We start from the raw sequence: 22,857 nt of genomic DNA on the forward strand, positions 1-22,857 counted from the left end.
TCAAACTCCATAATATACCTGTCTTCAGTAAGCTCCCTCTAGTGGTGGCTGCAGGAAGCCAGAAAACTATCTTCACACTGTAAAGTGATGTAAAGCAGGTGATCAGGACACTGTACAAGTTGCTGGTAATGATCTTTGGTATAGGTGATATTCACATCTTATAAATTCTTATACAGGACGGACAGTGGGCAGACATGACGTGCGAGAAAACGTTTCCATATATTTGCAAAAGAAAACCGCTGCCAAATGATCAAGAACAAGTTATGAAGCTGAACCCTGGATGTGATGAGGTAACGTAAACATTATGTGGGTGACTTATCTAGTACACACATAAAAAGCTGCAAGTCTAGATTGTGATTTTTTTTTTTTACTTTTTGCCATGTGTGCCTGTGCATGCAACTTTCACAAAAAAGTGTCATAGTTTTAAACACCCGTCTTAATACATTTCACTCTGTGTGGGGAAAGAGGTTCTTTTGTAAGGACAACCTGTCCATGTGCCTATTAGAGCATAGGGCATGATAGAGTGAGATCCCTGAAAAAGAATGCGTCTCCCATTGATGCCTAATAATCATGTATTAGATGGTTAGCCACACTCTTTTTTTTTTATGGGTTTCAACAATCTCAATGTAGTTACAAAGAATTCTTATACTATATACCTAATTTGGTGCTGTTCCTTTTCCAGTAGTTCCCAGGGTTCCGTACTGCCTGCTGCTCTTCTTACAGCACAATGACGTATCAGCCAATATACATGACCAGTCAATTGCTCACTGCAAGGACTGGCTTTTGCTATGTGCATATAGGCATCCTTCAAGTCTAATGTGGTCATGTGATCTGCTGGCTGCAGGTTGCTTAGAATTGATTTTATAGTTTCCATTTGTTACTTCCTCTTTTGTATGAAGTGGTATAAAAATCTCACCCTCCAATGGACTTTTGGATCAGGAAAATTGGGGAATAGATTCCACATCTTCTGTTCTGCTGCGGCACGTCTGCTGGTGCTCCTTTGGCTATGTACTCTGTGATAGACCTTCCCAGTACTTGTCTTTCTGTAGGCAACAGACCAGTGTGCACAAATCAGCTCACAGGAGGGAATGAGAATTCTATAGGGTAATCAACTAGAACTACAAGGGGGTGCTGATCAGCATTGAGCCTTACCCAGATAAAAATCATCTAGGAAGCTGAACCTGCCCCACTTTTCTACATATTGCCCCAGGATGTCAACACACTTGTCACATCTCTACTGCAGCTTTTAAGTCCCTGCAAATAGAATTCTTCTGACCGCTGGTCAAACCACTCATTTGCAGTTTTAGTGGTCTCCAAAACACTCCAAACTGTTGTCGCTTTAGGCGGTTTTTGGGATTGGGGAATAGATGGTAGTCAGATAGAGCCAGGTCAAACAAATAGTTTTGATGGGACATCAGTTGAAACCTAAGGAGGAGATTTTTGCAATACTGGCACCTGCAGTGTGTGACTGGGGAATTGTCACACAACAGGATGACACCTTTTGGAGACCTTTCCTCAATGTCTTTCCTTAATATTTTGCCTCCGCTTTGTCAATACTGAACAGTTATATGTTATATTGATGCTTGAACCATCCTTTGGGACGTAGTCAACGAGCAGAACTCCCTTTTATACTCTGTGGCCTTCTGTTCTCACATATAGCACCTTTCAGGGATTGCGGCTTATTTAGTTGTCGGTTCTTTTCTTATTAATATAAAACAACAAAAAAAACAACAACTTGGTAACAACAAATACACACATTACGTGTCAGCGACTTCAAAATGTTATTCAAAGTCACCAGTCCTGCCGCTATGAATTTCTTGCAGGCCTTAAACAGCTAGTAGTGGTTTTCTGCAAACTGTAAAGTTAGCTGAAAAGTTACATAAAATTACACTAAAAGGTGAACCCAAAAAAATGCTAAATAAAAAAAATAAGCAAAAAAAAAAGATGAAGAAAGCAATGGGTAACGGGATGTGTCCGTGGTGGAGGTGATAGAGAATGGGCCAAGTTCAAGCAGCTCCCACTGAAGCAACAGCTCCATGTTCTGCAGGAGGTGAGGCAAGCCTACTGCTATTCCTTGGAAGTGGTTCTGCCTATGCATTTACACCAGTTGGCCATGAACACCCATGTTCTACTTCACCCAGTGTCCAATTCCACCCACCCTCTGAAGCAGTCCACATGGATCAGTCTGAGTAGCTGTTTGATCATTCAGTGTCATAGATGTCAATCGGGTAGTCCAAACAACTAGAGGGAGAAGACCAAGACATTGAATGCACCAACCATTTGTTACCTCCATAGAGGTCAGCTTTCCATAGGCAATGCAGCTCAAATGTCTTCTTTTTAAGACTGCTTTCCTTCCTGCAGACTCTTTCTTTCCTGAGAATAAGGCTGACATGTTTCAAGATATAGTATATCTTGACTTTAACAAAGCATTTGACAAAGAATCTCATACCATCCTTATTAGAAAAAAAATAAAAAAAAATCTGGGATTGACAAGGCAACTGTTAGGTGGATTCACAACTGGCTGAGTGATCATACTCAAAGAGTGGTCGCAAATGGCTCCAGATCCAATTGGAAGAATGTGTCAAGTAGCGTATCACAAGGCTCTGTCCTGGGCCCAGAGAGAGAGAGAGAGGATTCAAAAAGATCTAGCAAAGCTTGCCCAGTGGGCGGCGACTAACAGAATGGTATTTAACAAGGAGAAATGCAAAGTCCTACATCTGGGCAAGAAAATGAAAAAAGCACATTAAGAATGGGAGGAATTGTGCTAAGCAGCAGCACATGTGAAAAAGACTTGGGTATACTGTAACACCCCAAATGAACTTACCGTAGGTATGGCCGGAGGTCTAAACTTTGTCACGGTGACGCCACACTCTATTTGGACACTCCGGACGATGATGACGCAGAAATAACGGAGACCAGTCCAGCTTAGTTTAGCAATCTGAGAGTGAGCAGATTTACTAACTTTGGAACTTTTTAATAACAGGTTAATTTTACAATCTTTAGGAAAGGTATTTACAACAAATATTCAAGAATGCAGCATTATTGATTCACTGATACTCTATCTTCAACGCTCTCTTATATTACCGAAGATTTGATTTATCAGAAAGTTTTCTCCACTATTGAATTCCGATGAACAATTGAATTAGATTTAACTGTAGTATTAGATGAGGCAGAGAAAAAAGTGTGTGTATATATATATATATATATAAAAATCCGGTCTTGAGCTTCACTGGGTAGCTATAACTCACTGTTTAGGTGAAGCTGGACCTCTGAGAGGATCTTCTGGATTCTCTGCTGTAGATGCCAAGGGAGCTGGTTTGATCACCACTCTCGACCTTGGGAACGATAACTGATGAAGTACTCCTCCTTGCCGACTGCGGTAACTGCAACCTCTCCTCACTCGCTCCTGGCTGAGTCTAACTAACTGCTCTGCGTCACTTCCTTTTATAACCTCTCCCTCTCCCGCACTCTTGCATAGGGACTTCTATGTTTGCTTCCCACCCTTGGGCTCTGCACCAGCAAGATTAAACCAGACTGTCAGTCAATGGAAGGCCAGCTGACACCAGAGTTGAGCTCTTTGACTAGAGCAGAAGGGGAGACACAGGGTCTCTCCTATAGACAGCACCTTCCGGATGCAAAGACGGCATCCAGACAGGTGAAACAGGACAAGTGTACCATGAGTGGTCTGCTGGGCCACTACAATACTAATAGATCAAAGACTGAACATGAGTAAACCGTGTGATGCAGCAGCAAAAGGAGCAATATTTTAAATTGAAAGATTTATCTTATTCATACCCTTATTAATAGAACTACCAATTTGGCCAGCTTTCAGGTGGGAGAGGGCCTCTGATCGATCCGTCTATTATGTGATCAATTCATTTTGTATAGAAGCGAAGGATACCACACTGAGTTATAGGCCTGCATTGTATCATTTTTAATTGCAAACATCATTTTTCATAGGAGCAATGTGCAGACACCATAGACTATAGTGGGAATGCTAGGAGACCTCCAGCGCCTGGCTATGGCTAGTTTTACAGGAAGAAGTATATGAGAAGTGATTTTCCTATGTTTCATATGCACATCTTCAATGCCTAGCAATAGTAACACTAGCTGCATAGTGGGTTTTATTCAAATTCCTACAATCTTAGAAATCATGGAGAATATTGAATTCCACAAAGGCTTAGAGGGTTAGTGTGTGCAAGGGTACCCTTCTGAGGAAGGCTTGTTAGAAACGTATGTTAGGGGTTTTTAACCTCCTTGTGGAGCGATTCTGAGTGGCATAGTGCACAACTAAGGCAATCCTCTGATATTCTACTGAATTATGTATTGAATTCGGACGTTCAGATGTGGATTACATATGTTTCTTGCAGACTCATGTTATGCTGGAAGGCTGAATGGCAGTATGCTAGACATTGACTATTTCCTGATATATCTGTATTGATATCTGACTTTAATCTATAGATGGAGGAATATGTGTGTATACCAGACATTCATTTGTATGTATGCATATATGCTCTCAGTTATTTCCCACCTGGGGATAATATTTTAATTATTTTTCTATTGTTGGTGTGTTTTCTCCTTTTTTTGCTATATGATTTTAGTAAGTCCTGTACTCCATTCCTTCTTTTTTGTCTTTGAAAGTATATTTCATAATGGCTGTAGGGATGGACAGCTAAAAAAAGTATGAATCAATGTTCTTGTCTCCCCAGGATGGGGGGAGGGGGGGGGCAGTACCATCTAGATATGAGGTTGTAGTGAGTTTCCAGAAGATTGGCGTTCAGAGTGCTTCCATGGGCCCATGCGAACAACTGCCTGGGGGGGAAAGAGGATTTCATGCCTCTTTCCCAGGTTTTTGTAGTATTTCTCCTCTATTTCTCTTTTCGCCACATAAATCTTGTAGAAAAAGCACATACTTGATTTAAGAGGGGGCGGCTTGAGTAAGAAATTATAAAGATATGTAGGAAGTGAGAGAGTCGAGGGAAGCTGATTTTCAATGTGGTTTTTAATCTGAAGGGATTTAACCCTGTAAGGACGCGGACCTTTTTTTTTCCATTTTCGGTTTCCTTCCCCCCCCCCCCCCCCTTTTAAAAAAATCATTACTCTTTTATTTATCCATCAACACAGCTGTCAGAGGGCTTGTTTTTTGCGGGATGATCGGTGTTTTTCAGTGGTACTATGTATCACACCATAGAATGTACTGAAAATCTTTTTAAAATTCTAAGTATAGTAACTTGGAACGAAACGAAATTCCACCATCTTTGTGTCTTGTTACTACAATGTACCGACTGCTACAAAAATGTCCTGATAACTTTATTCTGAAGGTCAGTATGATTACTACAATACCCATTTCATATAGTTTTTTCTTCTCTGTACTTTTTTTCAAAGATATTACATTTTTTAAAATTATTTTCGGCCGCCATCCTCTGACAACCATAACTTTGTACTTTTCCGTCAATCTAGTTGTGCGTATTAGAGTACATACGACATTTTGATAGCTTTTTAGTACATTTTTTCTTGGAGACGGGGTGACCAAAAAAGTGCAATTCTGGCATTCTTTCTTTTTTTCCTCACGACATTCACCGTGCGGAGTAAATATCGCATTACTTTGCTAGATGGGACTTTTATTGACGCATCAATACCAAATATGTTTTATTATTTAGATTCTTTTATTCTAAATATGGCAAAAGATACTTTTAAAAATTTAATTGCCTCTTATTTTTTCAATAATATTGATTCCCAAATAGGGGAGGGTGATCTTATCCCATGGATAATGGAATCCATTTTTATAGCATCATTGCAGTGGGAGGGATTGTTAATATTTAGGATTTGAGACTTAGGGCTTATGTCCATTTTACACATATGGAGCTCTTTCTCTCTGCTGGCAGAGAGCCATCAGAGACCGCGTATCGGCTGAGTATGCACTGCGCATGTCCGGAAATCTGACGTCATGGACATGCGCACTGATGTTTTTGTTTTTTTTCAAATTTCCTGCTGTGTTCAAAGTGGCGCTGCATTTTGAAGCACTGCCCTCTCGCAATGCCGTGTGTAGGGGTAGTGTTTCAATTTGGAGCCCATAGAAGGGCTCTTTAACACACACTGCCATATGAAACCACTGTATGTATGGAACAATGAAAGTCCATTGCCTCCATTCACTTCATATCACGCACACATGATACGCGGTGAAAAAATACCCGTGGACATTAGCCCTTAGTGAAATTGACCCTATAATATGACACCCGACCAAAGACTTTCACTACAGCTGAAACTGCGCGCAAGGACCTGGGGGGATGAAAAAGTAGGAAAATGTCATCAGCGAATAGTCCCAATTTATGCTGTCTGAGTGCTATCCCCCTGATATTCATATCTATGCGCACAGTCTCAGCCAAAGGCTCCATAATTAAACTAAAAAGAATGGTCAAAACGGGACAATCCTGACGAGTGCCATCAGTGATATTAAAGGGATTTGAAAGAATTCTATTTGCTAAACTTTATCCAAGGGTATGGAGTGCAAGGCCTGGATTGCTTTTAGAATCTTCTCCCTGACGAAGAGACTAGTGTTTAGGTCTCGATTCTCAGCAGAGTTTTTGGGGGCTTTTTTAGCTTTCTTAGGCCTTAGTCAGACGGGCGATTTTTCGCGCGATTTGCGGATCGCATGACGGATGCGCATCCGCAAATCGCGTGACCGGTGCGCGCAAGTCGCCCGCAAATCGCCCGGAAATCTGCTCCTAGCCGCGTTTCATTAGAAACGGGCCGGAGCTGTCCAGCGCATTGCATTCAATGGAGACGGCAATACAGCCGTCTCCATTGAAAGCAATGCGCTGCGGGCGAGCCCGGGATGAATTGTCGGTAAGGGCTTAAATATATAAGCCCTTCCCTGCAATCCATCCTAAAATGTGTTAAAATAAAAAAAAATTGTATACTCACCTTCTCCCGGCAGCCGGAGCTCCACGTGGCCATCCTGCAGTGGGTGTGAAGGGGGTGTGAGTCAGACCTGCCCCCTGATTGGCTCAGCACTGAGAGGCAGCAGTCACTCACCCATTCATGAATTCATGAATGGATGTGAGTCAGACCTGCCCCTGATTGGCTCAGCGCTGAGAGGCAGCAGTCACTCACCCATTCATGAATTCATGAATGGGTGTGTGAGTGTTTTCAGCCTCTGATTGGTCAGGGCTGTGACCAATCAGAGGCAGATCATTCAGCAGGCGGGGTTTTTAAAGCCCCGCCGGCTGAATAGTGCCAAGAAGCAGTTCAGGAGAACTGACAGCGGCCGCGGCTGGACTCCGGCTACAGTGGAAAGGTGAGTATACAATTTTTTTTTTATTTTAACACATTTTAGAATGAATTGCAGGGAAGGGTTTATATATTTAACCCCTTCCCAACAATTCACCCCGCGCACGCCGGCAGCCCATTGCTTTCAATGGAGCGGCTGTATTGCCGCTCCATTGAATTCAATGGGCAAACATCGTTCTTCTCTGCCACAGCTGTTACAGCTGTGGCAGAGAAGAATGATTTGTCTTCTATATGTTCTCAATGGGGTCGGCGCTGCTGCCGCCGGCCCCATTGAGCGCATATAGAGAAGAGAACAGGAATCGCAGATCGCAGATAGGTGCGATCTGCGATTTTTTGTTCTATAATTTATCGGACGAGCGCATAAAAAGCGCTTATGTGTCCGATACCATTGCAAAGCAATGGTTTTATAAAATCGCCGGACGCATGCGCATGCGCAAATCGCGCGAAAAATCGCCCGTCTGACTAAGGCCTTAGTGAGGCTAGGTGACGTCACCCCCAGCCCGCAGTATCTGTGTTTGCAGCCGCTACCGTTGGGAGAGCCTGCAATTCACACATGTGCTCTGTGCTTTTTCTTTACTACTGGTTATTGCCTTCTCCTCCCGTTCTCCACTTGCTGCTGCTGGGTTGGTATTTTTTACATTGATATATTGTTGTTTTTTACCTTCACTGTCACTTTTTTCTTGTATTTTTTAATATTGCGGTATTGCCTTTTTGTACTCCATCCTGTATTCATCAAGTTTAGCGCACCGTTTGTACATTATTGCTTTTGCTTTTAGAATCTTGCCAGAAAATCCAAATTTTTGTAGTGCAGAGTAGGCGTAGCCCTAATGGATCCTGTTAATTGCCTTCTCTGCATCCAGTGTCAGAAGCAAAGAAGGCATTCCGAGCCCCCCAATCCTTCTGGTACCGTCCGAGACCTGTCGGCCTCCCACAAAGCCAAGCTGATCCCCATGAGTTAATGAGGGTATTATTGGGAAAAGTCAGTCAGCCAGAATCTTTGCAAAAAGTTTGGTGTCGCTGTTTAAGGGCTCCCGCACACTTGCGTTTTTTTAATGCTGCATTTTTTAAACGCAATTGTCAATGGGACTTTCTAATGTTAAAAACGCATCGCACAAAAATTTCAAACCACAAACTTGCTATGCTTCTTTAACATTAGAAAGTCCCATTGACAATCGCGTAAAAAAAACCAAAAACGCAGCATTAAAAAAACCCAAGTGTGTGGGCGCCCTAAAAGAGATATGGGTTGAAAATTTGCTGGGGTAAAGGTGGGCTTCCCTGGTTTAGGAATAATCGCTATGGGGGTTTGTAACATTTCAGCTGGTATGGACCCCTGGAACATTGCTGTATTAAAGACTTTCATTATCTGTGTGGCTGGGGAAAAGCTGAAATTTTGATAGTCCTCATTTGAGTAACCACCCGGGCCCGGGGATTTATTTCTCTTTGATTTCTTCATTATATCTGTAATTTCTTTTACTGTGGGTTCATTTAAACTCTCTAGTTGAGTTCTACGTATAGAGCGAAGGCTTCTGCTAGATAGAAATAACCCTAGCATCTCTTCAGAAGGTTGAGGAGTCGTCCCTAAAATTATAGAGCTTTTTGTAATTTATTGTTGGCCACGCAATATTTTGCCTTTAAATATTTAACTTGTTTGTGATCTTCTACCGACATCATATCTCTAGGTTTGTGCCTAGCTTTAAACCGTTCTGAGTGTAAGGATGAAGAGAGCCATTGGCTTCATTATCAGGTGTCTTCACTCAGTCTTGCATTGCAGAAAAATCTATCGCTAGTGGGTAGGAGCCCTAAGTCTACCATTCTATGATTCTGTGTCACACACAACCTCTGGAATGGCCTTCAGCCTCAACCAAGATGGTGTCTACCATATTACAGACCGAAATTCACTGCTGTGGCAGCCGCTGTTAGAAGACAGCATTTGCCAGACTCCATTGCTTGTGCTATGATTATATGCAGTGTTCTGGGGTACTGCTGTGTTGTAGCGAACATGAGGAACAGGGGAAGTTGAGGCTCTTGATCCTAACTAGCAGGGAACATGTAGAATGGTGTCTAGCTACAACTATCTGTCCTTCCCCCTCCCAGGACAGAAAGAAAAACACATAGTGGTGTAGTGGCCCAGCGGCTACTACAGAACACTCACAGTACACTTGTCCTGTCTCACCTGTCTGGATGTCGTCCTTGGATCCAGAAGGTGCCGTCTATGGGAGAGACCTTGTGTCTCCCCTTCTGCTCTAAGCATAGAGCTCAATCTTGATGTCAGCTGGCCTCTCATTGGCTGACAGTTAGGTTTAATCTTACTGGTGCAGAGCCCAAGGGTGGGAAGGAGATAAACAAGCCCCTATGCAAGAGTGCGGTTAAGAGAGAGGCTATAAAAGGAAGAGACACAGAGCAGTTAGGCAGACCCAGTCAGGAGCGAGTGAGGAGAGATTGCAGTCTCCATAGTCGGCGAGGAGGAGTATTCCACCAGTTATCGTTTCCCAAGGTACAGTGGGGTGATCTAACCCGCTCCCTTGACATCTACAGCAGAGAACACTGAAGATCCTTTCAGAGGTCCATCTTCATCTAACAATGAGTTATAGCCAGGATTAGCCATACAGCCACTTGTCCCTCTGCTTCATCAAATGCTACATTTTAATCCAACACAATTGTTCATCTGAATTCAATACTGAGGAAATTGTCTATTAAATCAAATCTTCAGGAATATAAGAGAGTGTTGAAGTTAGAGTATCATCAAATCAATATTACTGCATTCTTGAATATCTGTTATAAGTACGTTTTCTAAGGATTGTAGAGTTAACCCATTGTTGCAAAGTTCCAAAGTTAGTAAATCTGCTCACTCTCAGATTGCTAAACTAAACTGGACTGGTCTCTGTTATTTCTGCGTCATCATCATCCGGAGTGTCCAACTAGAGTGTGGCATCACTGACAAAGTTTAGGCCTTCGGCCGTACCTACAGTAAGTTCATTTGGGGCGTTACAGTGGTGTAGTAGTAATGCCCTTATATACGCCGGGCATGGGGCGGGGCCTTTTCAATTACTTGAGTTTTTCATCAAAAATTCCATCTGAACTGACAGTACACGGGAGACGTAAGGGAAACCCCCTTTTACATAATGTGTTGCAAAGTAGTGGCGTACATAAAAAAGAGGGGTTTTCATAGCAGAGATAAAAATGGGCCCCTTATTTAGGTGCTAAATGCTTCTCACCCAGGACAGGGGGGTCTGGTGTTTGTTTTCCGCTCCACTTCCTTTCCATAACCCTTAATACATTTTCCAATATTCTTATTTTCAAACAATTCAGTTCTTCTGTAGAGGGAAGTCCTATATTGGTTCCAAGCACCAAGTAGAAAAGAGGGTGGAGTCAAACATTCCTAGGCCCCTTTCTCCATGGTCCCAGAGCAGCCACATGGTCTTTCCCCTTTGTTACATACACACTTACTGCAGAGGAAATTCACAGTCCGAGGGGTTTTCCCTGCATCCAGTAATTCCTATTCATAAGCAGTTGAATTAAAACACAAAGTCATCCAATGTTACTAACCTGATTTATTGTCCCTTTATACGTCACCAGGGTTGGAGGAGACGTGGCTACTACTGCTATCTAATAGGTGAATCACTTGGGACATTTGCAGAAGCGAACAACACATGTAATCAGAATGGAGCCTTCCTGCTGACTGTTGATGACAGGTAATAATAATAATAAGCTTTATTTATATAGCGCCTAGTTTTCATTGTGGCAGAAGAATCAATAATTTCTTATAAGAACATTCCACTGGGCTGATTCTTTTGTGACTTATAAAATATAACTTTTATTAATAAATTTAAAAAAACTCGGTTAGACCGGGCTTACAAACAAACACATAGAAATGTAGCGCCAACATATTCTGCCGCGCTTACAAAACAGGGCGGCACGGTGCCGTGGAGAGCTTTGTGGATGAAGGTAGTGAGTTTTAATTGAATTCTATATTTGACGGGCAGCCAGTGTAGTGACCGGCACAGGGCAGAGGCATCCGAGTAGCAGCTGGATAGGAAGATGAGTCTGGCTGCCAAAATCAGGATGGATTGGAGAGGGGAGAGTCTGGTGCGGGGGAGGCCGATCAGCAGCGAGTTGCAGTAATTGATCTGAGAGCGGATGAGGGCAACAGTGAGCTTTTTTAGCATGTCCATGGTGAGATAGGGGTAGATTCTTGCAATGTTCTTTAGATTTACATAATACGTTCAGGTGAGAGATTGGAGGTAGGGGGTAAAGGAGAGATTGGAGTCGAGTATAATCCCAAGACACCTGCCGTGCTGCCTGGGAGTTATGGTGGTGCCACACACTGAGATGGAGATGTAAGGATGAGGTCGGTTAATAAAGGGTGGAAACTTGAGTAGGTCAGTTTTTAAAAGGTTCAGTTTTAGGAAGAGAGATGACATAATTTTAGAGACAGCAGACATTCGGTGGCATTCTGGAAGAAAGTTGCTATGATGTCATGGGAGGAGGTGTTTAACTGGGTGTCATCAGCGTAGAGGTGGTATTGAAAGCCCAAACTCCCGATGGTTTGTCCAATAGGGGATGTGTAGATGGAAAAGAGGGGGGTGGGGTGGGCAGAGGACTGAGCCCTGGAAGACCTCAACAACAAGTGGAAGAGGAGATGTGGAGCCTGCAAAGGAGACACTAAAGGAGTGGTCAGATAGGTAGCAGGAGAACCAGGAGAGAGGGCTGTCCTTTAGTCCAATGGAGCGAAGAATACTGAGGTGGAGTTGGTGGTCAACAGTGTCAAATGCTGCAGAGAGATCGAGGGGGATCAGTAGGGAGCAGTCGCCCTTCAATTTGGCCGTTAGGAGGTCATTTGACACTTTAGTCAGGGTGATTTCTTTTGAGTGTAGAGGGTGTAAGCAAGACTGTAGGGGGTCAAGAAGAGAGTTCTCTGATAGATAGCTTATAAGGTGTGAGTAAACCAGACATTCTAGGTCAGTAGTTGGCAGCATCAGAGTTAAGAGTTGGTTTCTTTAGCAGCGGGGACATGATAACATGTTTGAATGAGGAAGGAAAAATGCCAGAGGTCAGAGAGAATATAGTGGTAAAGTGGGTGATGACAACCAGGGAGAGGGATCGGAGGAGGTGTGAGGGGAGAGGGTTGCTAACGCAGGTGGTAGGGTGAGCAGAGGAAATCAATCTGGAAACGTCTTCCTCTGTCGCTGGTCTGAGTGCAGAGAGTGAGCAGGAGCTAGATGCAGTACTGATGAGACTGTGGTCAGAACTAGTCTATAAGTGGGAGGTTATTTCCTGCCAGATATTGTCAATTTTCTTTTTGAAATAAGCAGCCACCTCTTCGGCACTGAGATCCATCACCGGGGGCTGCAGTTTAGGGCTGCGAAGGGAGTGAAAAGTATCAGTCTTTTAGGGTTGTGAGATAGTGAGGAGATGTGGGAGGTGAAGTAGACTTGTTTGGCATGCTGGAGGCCTAGGTTGTAGGTTCTGAGCGCAAATTTGAAGTGGAGAAAGTCTGTGGACTATTGCGACTTTCTCCACAGCCATTCAGCACACCTAAAACACTGCAGGATGAAGCGCATTTCAGGTGTGAGCCAGGGTTGTCACGGTCTGCATCAAGTGCCTTGGGTCATGGTGGGAGTCGCTTCATTCAAGGCATGTGAGAGTGGTGTTGTAATGAGCGGCAGCCAGGTTGGGGCAGGAGAGGAGAGAGATAGAGGCAGAGAAGACTGTAGGGACTCTGCAAAGTTTTAGGTGTGAATGACCTGAAGGTTCCTGTATGTATGGTAGGTAGGAGGGTCTGGGGAGATACTAGGAAGCTTGACAGAGAAAGAGAGGAGGTTATGGTCTGAGAGTGGATGCCGGGAATTAGTGAAATGTGGAGCAGAGACAGAGGAAGACTAGTTATAAAGTATTGCCATCCTTGTGAGTGGGAGATGCTGTGAGTTGTGAGAGACCAAGGAAGGAGGTGAGTGATAAAAACTAGTATTTCTACATATAACATGTAAGCTGGCCAACAATTACCTTTGGTCATTACTCATAGCCATGTAGTAAGGAGGGGGCTTGTTATGCTCCAAGTAAAGTGATATTTACTATGAATTGAGGGCAGCCATTCTGTCATTATTCATTTTTTTTTCATAGCATGTTAATTAGAGATGAGCGAGCACCAAAAAGCTTGGGTGCTTGTTAGAGATGAGCGAGCGTACTCGGAAAAGCACTACTGGCTTGAGTAATTTGCTTTATCCGAGTATCGCTGTGCTCGTCCCTGAAGATTCGGGTGCCGGCACGGAGCGGGGAGCTGCAGGGGAGAGCGGGGAGGAACGGAGGGAAGATCTTTCTCTCCCTCTCTCCCGCCCGCTCTCCCCTGCTCCCCGCTGCGACTCACCTGTCAGCCGCAGCGGCACCCGAATCTTCAGGGACGAGCACAGCGATACTCGGATAAAGCACATTACTCGAGCGAGTAGTGCTTTTCCGAGTACGCTCGCTCATCTCTAGTGCTTGTTGCTCGAGTCGAACTTTTCGTAATGCTCGAGAGCTCGTTTCGAGTAACGAACCCCATTGAAGTCAATGGGAGACTCAAGCATTTTTCAAGGTGACCCATGCTCCGCATAGCAGATGTTGTGTAAATCACTGGAAAACATCAGAAAGTCATGGAAACACAACAGAAACAGATAAGGAACGGCAGAGGCAGCATGCATGGATGCATCTGAGGCTCCCAGGTTGCACCATTAAGCCAAATTGTGGGCAAGAGCCTGGGGGTCACCCCTCTAACAATGTACTTGGGACAGACCATAATCAGCAAGGCACACGCGCTGGCACATTTTAGCTAAGCACCACACTAGGTGCGACAAAGGAAAATCACTGCCTGCGGGTGAAACCACTGCCTCTTCTGCTGTTACATGCTGGCATGGCAGTCCAATCCCTCGCACGAGGCTGCGTCCACAGCGTACTCAAATTTTTCCCAGTGCAGCGTTCAGCTGTCCTCATGCCACACGGTCGCTTGATAGCCACACCACCCTCATATCTATTTATAAGTGCATCTTAGATGAGGAGAAACCGGAGATACACACTGCAGAGGGTTGGCAGGGCCTGGCAGCGACAGTCTTTGAAATTGTGGGTGATATCCCACAATGCTGATGAGAATTGCTGATAAATTAATGTACAATCATAATTCCATTCCCCTGCCACCTCCGTCACAAAATTTCATGAGCCACAAACGTGGCCATAAAGCGGACTCAGGTGCTAGTACTTCTACACATCTCCACAATTCTGCAACGCATTCTAAAACCAAAGATTGGTTTGAAGCAGGAGGTGTCGCAAAAGTTGCCACCACAGGTCTACAGTGAAACTGTCAATGTCTTATGAAATCAGTTACGCTTCCTTTGATCGCTACGAGGACCAGGTGATCCATGTATAAATTTGAGTGGCCAAAGCAGGACCCCACGCTGGGCAGCAGATATGTAGCATATTCTCCACACCGACCAGCGCTGACCCCCCCAGGGATGTGTGCGTTTATGAAGCCTAAACCAATCCGGCTGTTTAACACTCAGGGTATTTTACGTCAGCTTACATCCAAAAACAGACAGTGTGCAATGAGTTGTCTTGTTATACAGTGCTGATCAGAATTCCAATGCCCATGCTACCTCTGTCACAAATTTGTCAGGAGTCACGTGGCCATCCGAGTCCGCTTCATGCTAGCACTTCTAACCATCTGCACAATTAAGAAACACATTCTAAAACAAAAGATTTCTTTTAAGCAGGAGCTGTCACAAAAGATGCCACCACAGGTCTACAGTGCAACTGTTAAAGTCTCATTAAATCAGTTATGCTTTATTTGATTGCTTCAAGGACAGCATAAACCATGAAGAAATTGGAGTGGCCAAATCTGGCACAGCGGCACCCCGCCCAGGACCTTGGCCTCTGCCTACACCCTCATTCAGGCACCCAAGTCCATGTCCTCATCCTCGACCCTTACCCCTAGTCTTCATCATGCTGTATAAAGCACGGTGTCAAAATGCTACGCAAACTGCAAGGTATTTTGCATACGCTTTAAGCCAAAAATAGATAGTGTAAAATGTGTACAGTCTTGTGTTTCCTCTCGTTCTGCACTATATAACCGTTAGGCCTATTATGCAAATGCTTTTAGACACAGACAACTAAAAAAAAGAAAAATAAGAGGAGTTTTGTTAGTTGCTATATAGTCTGTGTACACCAGTAGCAGTATACTGTATAGAAGTGGTAACAGTACGCAGTATACAGCCCGGATGCTTGTGAATGCCTTGTGCGCACTACTGGTCCCAGGCAGCCAAATTGATGATGCACACAATGAGAGGAGTTGTAGTCCTAGAAAGGACTGTTGGCTTCAAATTATTCCAATCCCGTGTCACCTCTGTCACAAAATTCTCAGGAGCCACCAACGTGGCCATAAAGAGGACTCGGATGCTAGTACTTCAAAGCATCAGCACTATTCAACAACCCATTCTAAAACAAAAGATTGGTTTGAAGCAGGAGGTGTCGCAAAAGTAGCCACCACAGGTCTACACTGAACCTGTGAAAGTCTCATTAAATGAGTATCGGTTCCTCTGATCGCTACAAGGACAGCATAAACCATGAAGAAATGTGAGTGGCCAAAGCAGGACAATTCATTCTGTGTATGTGTCAGATAGCTGAACGCCACGCTGGTAAACCTTTGTGTACCAAGAGTATAGGAGAACTCCTGAAACATTTGTGTATCAAGAGTATATGCAAACCCCAGAAACGTTTGTACCAAGAGTATAGGTGAACCCCCTGATAGATTTGTAGGCCAAGAGTATAGGCGAACCCCTGAAAAATTGGTGTACCAAGAGTATAGGCGAACACCTTAAATTTGTTTTTACAAAGAGTATAGGCGAAGCCTGCAAAAAATTAGTTTGCTTAGAGTATAGGTAATGGTCTGAAAAATTTGTGTACCGAGTAAATGTGTACCCCTGAAAAATTGGTTTACCCAGAGTGCAGGTGAAACCCTTCAAAAAATTTGTTTTTACAGAGCCTTTTGGCCCTCTAAAGAATTGGTGGTTCCGTGTGCTGACATGCTGGTTTAGGAGGAGGAAGATCAGAGAAGGATAGACCAAGCTACTTCTCCCTGGGGTGATAGAGGATGCATAGTTCTCCTGTTCCAGCTTAAAGAATCTTTATGTTCCGCTGCTTTCCACTGGTAGAGAAGTCAGGGGAAATCCAGGCTTTGTTCATCTTAATGAGTGTAAGCCTGTTGGCAAACGGGTACGCTTATCTATGATAATTCCCCCCCCCCAGCAGCACTAAACACCCTCTCTGATAACACACTAGCGGCTGGTCAGGCCAGCACCTCCAAGGCGTACAGCGCAAGTTTGGGCCACGTGTCCAGCTTTGACACCCAATAGATGTATGGAGCTGAGGGATCATAGAGGACGTTGGTATGGTTGGCTATGTACTCCCTCACCATCGTTTTACAGTGCTCCCTCCTACTCAGCCTAGACTAGGGAGTGGTGGCACAGTCTGGCTGGGGAGGCATAAAACTGGCAAAGACCTTGGAGAGTGTTCCCCTGCCTGCACTGGACATGCTGCCTGTTTCTCGCATCTCCCCTGCTAGTTGGCCCACTGAAGTACGTCCTCTACCGCTAGTATTGTCAGATGGGAACTTTAGCATCAGCTTTTCCACCAGGGTCTTGTAGTATTGCATTACTATCGTACCCCTTTCCTCTTCGGGAATGCGAGTGGAAAGGTTGTCCTTATACCGTGGGTCGAAAAGGGTGAACACCCAGTAATCCTGGTTGGCCAGAATGCGTCTAATGTGAGGGTCACGGGAAAGGCAGCTTAACATGAAGTTAACCATGTGTGCCAGAGTCCCAGTACGCAGCACATCACTGTCCTCACTAGCAGCATGACTCTCAATGTCTTCCTCCTCCTCTTCAGCAAATACACGCTGAACAGATATGAAGGAAGTAGCATGGGTACCCTCTGCAGTGTGGGCAGCAGTCTCTTCCCCCTTCTCCTCCTCCAACACAGGCTGAGAAACAGACGTGAGGGTTGTCTGGCTATCAAGCGATGTATTGTCATCTCCCATCTCCTGTTCCATCCGCAAAGCGTCGTCATTAATGCTTAGCAGTGACGTTCTCAGCAGGCAAAGCAGCGGGATGGTTACACTGATAATGGCCGCATCGATGCTCACCATTTGTGTAGACTCCTCAAAGTTTCCTAAGACCTGACAGATATCAGACATCCATGCCCACTCCTCTGTGAAGAACTGCAGAAGGCTGACTACCACTCCGACGGCCATGTTGCAGCTGGTTTTCAACAATGGCTCTACGCTGCTCGTAAAGCCTGGCCAACAGGTGCAACGTTGAATTCCAGTGTGTAGGCACATCGCACAACAGTCGGTGCACTGGCAGCTGGAAGCGATGTTGCAGTGTCCTGAGGGTGGCAGCATCTGTGGTAGACTTTATGAAATGTGCGCAGATGCGACGCACCTTGCTGAGCAGGTCAGACAAATTGGGGTAGTTTTTAAGAAAGTGCTGAACTACCAGATTGAACATGTGGGATAGGCATGCCACATGTGTTAGTCTGACAAGCTGCAGAGCCGCCACCAGGTTATGCCCATTGTCACACACGACCATGCCTGGTTGGAGGCTCAGCGGCGAAAGCTACAGATCGGTCTGCTCTGTCAAACCCTGTAACAGCTCTTGGGCGGTGTGCCTCTTGTCTCCCAAACTGAGTAGTTTTAGCACGGCCTGCTGACGCTTCCCCGCGGCAGTGCTGCAGCGCCTCGAGCTACCGACTGCAGGCGGCGTGCTCACATGTGATAATTGAGAGGTGGAGGGGGTGAAGGAGGAGAGAGGGGTGTTTTGAGGAGGTGGCATAATAAGCCAGAGAAACCTTCACTGAGGTAGGACCCGCAATCCTCGGTGTGGGTAGCATGTGAGCAGAGCCAGGGTCAGACTCAGTCCCAGTCTCCACAAGGTTAACCGAATGTGCTGTCAGGGAGATGTAGCGTCCCTACCTGACAGCACTTGTCCATGTGTCAGTGGTTAAGTGGACCTTCCCAGTAACCGTGTTGGTGAGGGCACGGTTTATGTTCCGTGAGACGTGCTGCTGTAGGGCAGGGACGGCGCAGTGGGAAAAATAGTGGCGACTGGGGACCTAGTACTGAGGGACCACCGCCGCCATAAGGTTGCAGAAAGCCTCCGTTTCTACTAGCCTATATGGCAGGATCTCCAGGCAGAGTAGTTTGGAAATATGCAAGTTTAAAGATTGTGCATGCGGGTGGGTGGCTGCGTATTTCCGCTTGCGTTCCAATGCTTGGGTCATCGACAACTGAATGCTGCACTGGAACACATTGGTGGAGGCAGTGGAGGAATGTGGAGGTGAGGGTGTGGGTGCAGAACGGGATACGCTCATGCCAGCATCCTGGAAGGAGATTGGATGTCAGTGACCGGATGCGACACAGGGGGAAGAGGCAGTGGTGTGACCCGCAGGCGGTGAATGGCCTCCATTCCACGTTGTCGGGTGCTTAGCCATCAGAAGTGCACGCATGCTGGTGGTGGTCAGGCTGGTAGTGGTGGCTCCCCTGCTGATCTTGGTGAAGTAGAGGTTGCACACCACTGTCGGTCATCCGCGCTCTCATTGAAAAGCCCCCAGACCTTCAAACACCTAGCCCTCTGCACGGGAGCTTGCCGTGAGGAGGTGCTGTGGGGAACAGTTGGGGGAGTATTTGCTGTGGCCCTGCTTCTCCCCATGGCAACCCCACTGCCTCTTCTAACCTGGTATGCTGCAGCAGTTGCCTCCCCCTCTGAAGCCCTGTCTTCAGTAGACTTAGCAACCCAGGTGGGGTCAGTCACCTTATCATCCACCAGCTCTTCCTCTGACTCCTCAGTCTGTTCCTTCCTCAGACTTACTGCTCTAACAACAACCTCACTGACAGACAACTGTGTCTCATCCTCATCATTCAATACTATATAGAAAAAAACTTTTCCAATAGCTGTGCTTCACTCACAACCCTAAACGTACTGTGGGGATAAGCTCCTAAGAACCAAGGTCAATAGCAAGCTATAATTTTATTCCCCATATTCCACATACAGATATGTTAAAAGCAACGCGTTTCTGCGTCCACTGACGCCTTTATCAAGCTAAAAATAAGACTGTTATAACACTCATATAAATATATACATAAAATACCTTAATCATGTGTGCCGATGTAGTACATCTGTTTCCATTTCGCTGCTCCACGCTGAACGCCAGTCCGGCGTGTGTAAGCAGAAGGAGGAGTTCCCCAACCTGCCGATCCACGTCATCTGACAGCAGATCCGGAGTACGTGCATTCCACCCTGTGCGCTGCGTCTCACGTCATCACTAATGAAGGGCGTGATATGCAGAAGCTCATCTCGCTTCTGTTCTCTGTCATCTCTGCTATACAGAGTACTCGTAACGGCTTGACAATCCTTCTGATGTGATGCAGCAGCTCTCAGTAGTGGGTCGCAGTACTAATAAATCACATAGAATATGATCGCTAGTTAAACCAATCTACTAAAACTATCTATCACTATCTAAAACTTATTTATAAGTAAGTATATATATATATATATATATATATATATATATATATATATATATATAAAGTTAATATTATTAACCCTATAACACATATTCCAATAAATTAATAAATACCCTCATATAATAATAAATATAAAACAATTTACTATTTCATAATGATCGATAATTTAATATATATACTCACTATCCTAAAACAACCATCCTAAAAAAACTAATATATCATGTGCAAATGATCTTTTTTTTGTGCATATTACCCCTAAATAATAAATATTTAAAACCTTATGTTAATATTAATATCAGGTGATTTTTTTCTAAAGTCTCATTCAAGCCATTAGGATATAAAGAATTCATCCGGAATATCCAGAACATTTCCCGCTGGTGTAAATGCGAAAATGATCTGGACGGGATAGTCTCAAGTGGCGTAACAACTAATTTGGTGGGATTTTGTTCGTGTGTCTCTTTAAAATGGCGTGATACGCTATGTTTAGTAAAACCTGATGCAATATTAAAACGGTGTTGATTAATCCTTAATCTTAAGGTTCTTGTTGTTCGACCAATATATCTGAGTCCGCATGGGCATTCCAATAGATAAATAACCCATGCGGACTCACAATTCAAACGTTCTTTGAGGTGTATTGATTTGTTTTCTCGTTCTATAAAAATTTATTTTCTTCCATTCGGAATATAAGCGCAACACTTGCATCGATTTTTTCGGCATCTAAATACCCCTACGTTGTGCTCAATAGATTTCTCCTGAGGCTTTCTTTTATTATTTCCAATTTTTTTCAATGGATCCGATGGTGCCAAGATATTTTGAAGGGTTCTATTCCTTCGATAAATAATCTTGGGGCCCTCAGGTATTTCTTTGGATAGAAATGGGTCTTGTTTTAATAACTCCCAATTCTTTCTTATTATCCTCTCTATTGTTTTGTGTTGCGTATTGAATTTGGTCAAAAATAGAAGTTTTTTATCAAAAACCTTCTTCTCCTCCCTCTTGTTGATCTTTTCCAGTGGGGGCCTCTGTTCTCTCAGAACCTTCTCATATGTATCATTAATTAAACTAATGGGATAGCCTTTCTCTATAAATCTTCTTTTTATTATTTTAGCTTGGTCTTTAAATATCCCAACTGATAAAGAATTCCTTCTTAGTCGTTTTAATTGACCATAAGGAATGTTTGTCCGCCAACACTTTTTGTGACAGCTGTTGAAACTTAGATAACTATTACAGTCCGTCTTTTTGAAAAATTTTCTTGTTTCTATTTTCCCACTCTCAATAAAAATGACTAGATCTAAAAAAACTATTTCTATAGGGTGTATAGTACTCGTGAATTTTAGTTGACAATCGTTCTTATTTACTCCACCAATAAAAATTTCCAAATCTTCAATATGACCATCCCAAATCATAATAATGTCGTCGATGAAACGTTTAAAAAATATTATCCTACTATCATTAAAAATGGCTTTTTCGAATGCACCCATAAATAAATTAGCATAACTGGGTGCGAAACGCGTCCCCATGGCCGTTCCATTCGTCTGTTGATAAAATTGGCCATTAAATAGAAAATAATTATTATATAAAATAAAACCTATGGCCTCTAATAAAAATTTCTTCTGGGACTCTGGCATCAGGGGGTCGTCCTCAAGAAAGGATTGTATCGCTGATAAACCTTGGTGATGTTGTATATTAGAATACAGGGATGTGACATCAAGTGTACACCATATATACGACTCTTTCCATGTTATCTGCTCTAGTAATAATAATATATGACTAGAGTCTTTAATATGAGATGGAAGGGAAACTACAAATTTTTGTAGATGTAGATCAATATAATGTGACAGTGCACTTGTGATGGAATTTATCCCCGCTATAATTTGACGACCCGGGGGTCTTGTGATATCCTTATGTATCTTCGGGAGAAAATAAAAGAACGGGATTTCAGGATTCTTGACACAAATGAAATCTCTTTCCTTTTTGCCTAGACAATTATTACTCAAAGCTTCCTCCACTAGACTAAATAATTTAGTCGAGATTGTATCTGTGGGGTCAGACCTTAATTTTTTGTAATATTTTTGATCACTTAAAATCCTGTCAGATTCCCATAAATAATAATCCAGGTCCATAATTACCACCCCCCCCCCCTCCTTTATAAGCCTTCTTAATAACAATATCGTTTCTAGAGGTCAAATTTTTTAGGGTATGGAATTGTTCTTTAGTCATATTTTCTGAAGTTTTTTTATCTGTATTGCACATTTCTGAAAAATCTTGCATTACTTTATGATAAAATGTTTCAATAAAATTGCCCCAGCTTTCTACCGGATTAAATTTACTAGTAGGCTTGAGATTGGTTAAAATAGGATCCTCTAAGTGAAATAATTCATCAATGTTTGAATTGGGGTTATCATCCTTCAATTTTTGCATATTAAAATGTCTGCATACAGTAAGTTTCTTAATATATTGATTTAAATCAACGAATAAATCAAACAGATTTGCTTTCGTTGATGGGCAGAAAGATAAGCCTATCGCTAAAATTTCAGCTTCCTTTCTTCTCAGGATATATTTTGAAATATTAAAAATCCCCATCTCTTGCGCTTCATTTATTCCTATTTCTCTAGTGTTTGGATTGCTCTCAATTTTATTATTTTTTTTTTTTGTATCCTAGACCTCCTTCCGCCCCTTTTACCTCGACGTCTTGAAAATTCCTTTTTCTTTGTTTCGTTTGCGTCGAGGGTAATAGGGGTTGATAAAATTGAAAAATCTTTTTTGACTTCACCCCGGACACTGTTGTGGAGTTTACCACCCGAGGTGTTGTGGGCTCCAAAACCGGAAAAAGGGCTTCAGTACTACAGATCCCATTCACAAATAGCTCTTGAGACATTACTTGGAAGTCCCCACCCTCATCATCCTGAGTCCAAATTTTGGGCATCGGTCACGACAAACTCCTCACGTGGCTGATGAAACATTTTTTCTGACTCAGGGCTGGGACCCGAGAAGAGTTCTTGGGAGTATGCCTGTTCGGAACTTCT

At 43.6% G+C, this 22,857-nt stretch overlaps 1 protein-coding gene across 1 annotated transcript in view; it reads left to right on the top strand.

Moving 5' to 3' along the window:
- The window catches only part of LOC136586785 (macrophage mannose receptor 1-like), a 359,197-nt gene that overhangs the window by 60,966 nt on the left and 275,374 nt on the right, over positions 1 to 22,857 (top strand). Inside the window, exons 9-10 of the mRNA XM_066585009.1 lie at positions 177 to 290; positions 10,867 to 10,982. Coding sequence (XP_066441106.1) covers positions 177 to 290; positions 10,867 to 10,982 — 230 coding nt within the window. The remainder of the gene's footprint in view (positions 1 to 176; positions 291 to 10,866; positions 10,983 to 22,857) is intronic.

Source organism: Eleutherodactylus coqui, chromosome 12 (assembly GCF_035609145.1).
Source record: "Eleutherodactylus coqui strain aEleCoq1 chromosome 12, aEleCoq1.hap1, whole genome shotgun sequence".
Taxonomy (NCBI): domain Eukaryota; kingdom Metazoa; phylum Chordata; class Amphibia; order Anura; family Eleutherodactylidae; genus Eleutherodactylus; species Eleutherodactylus coqui.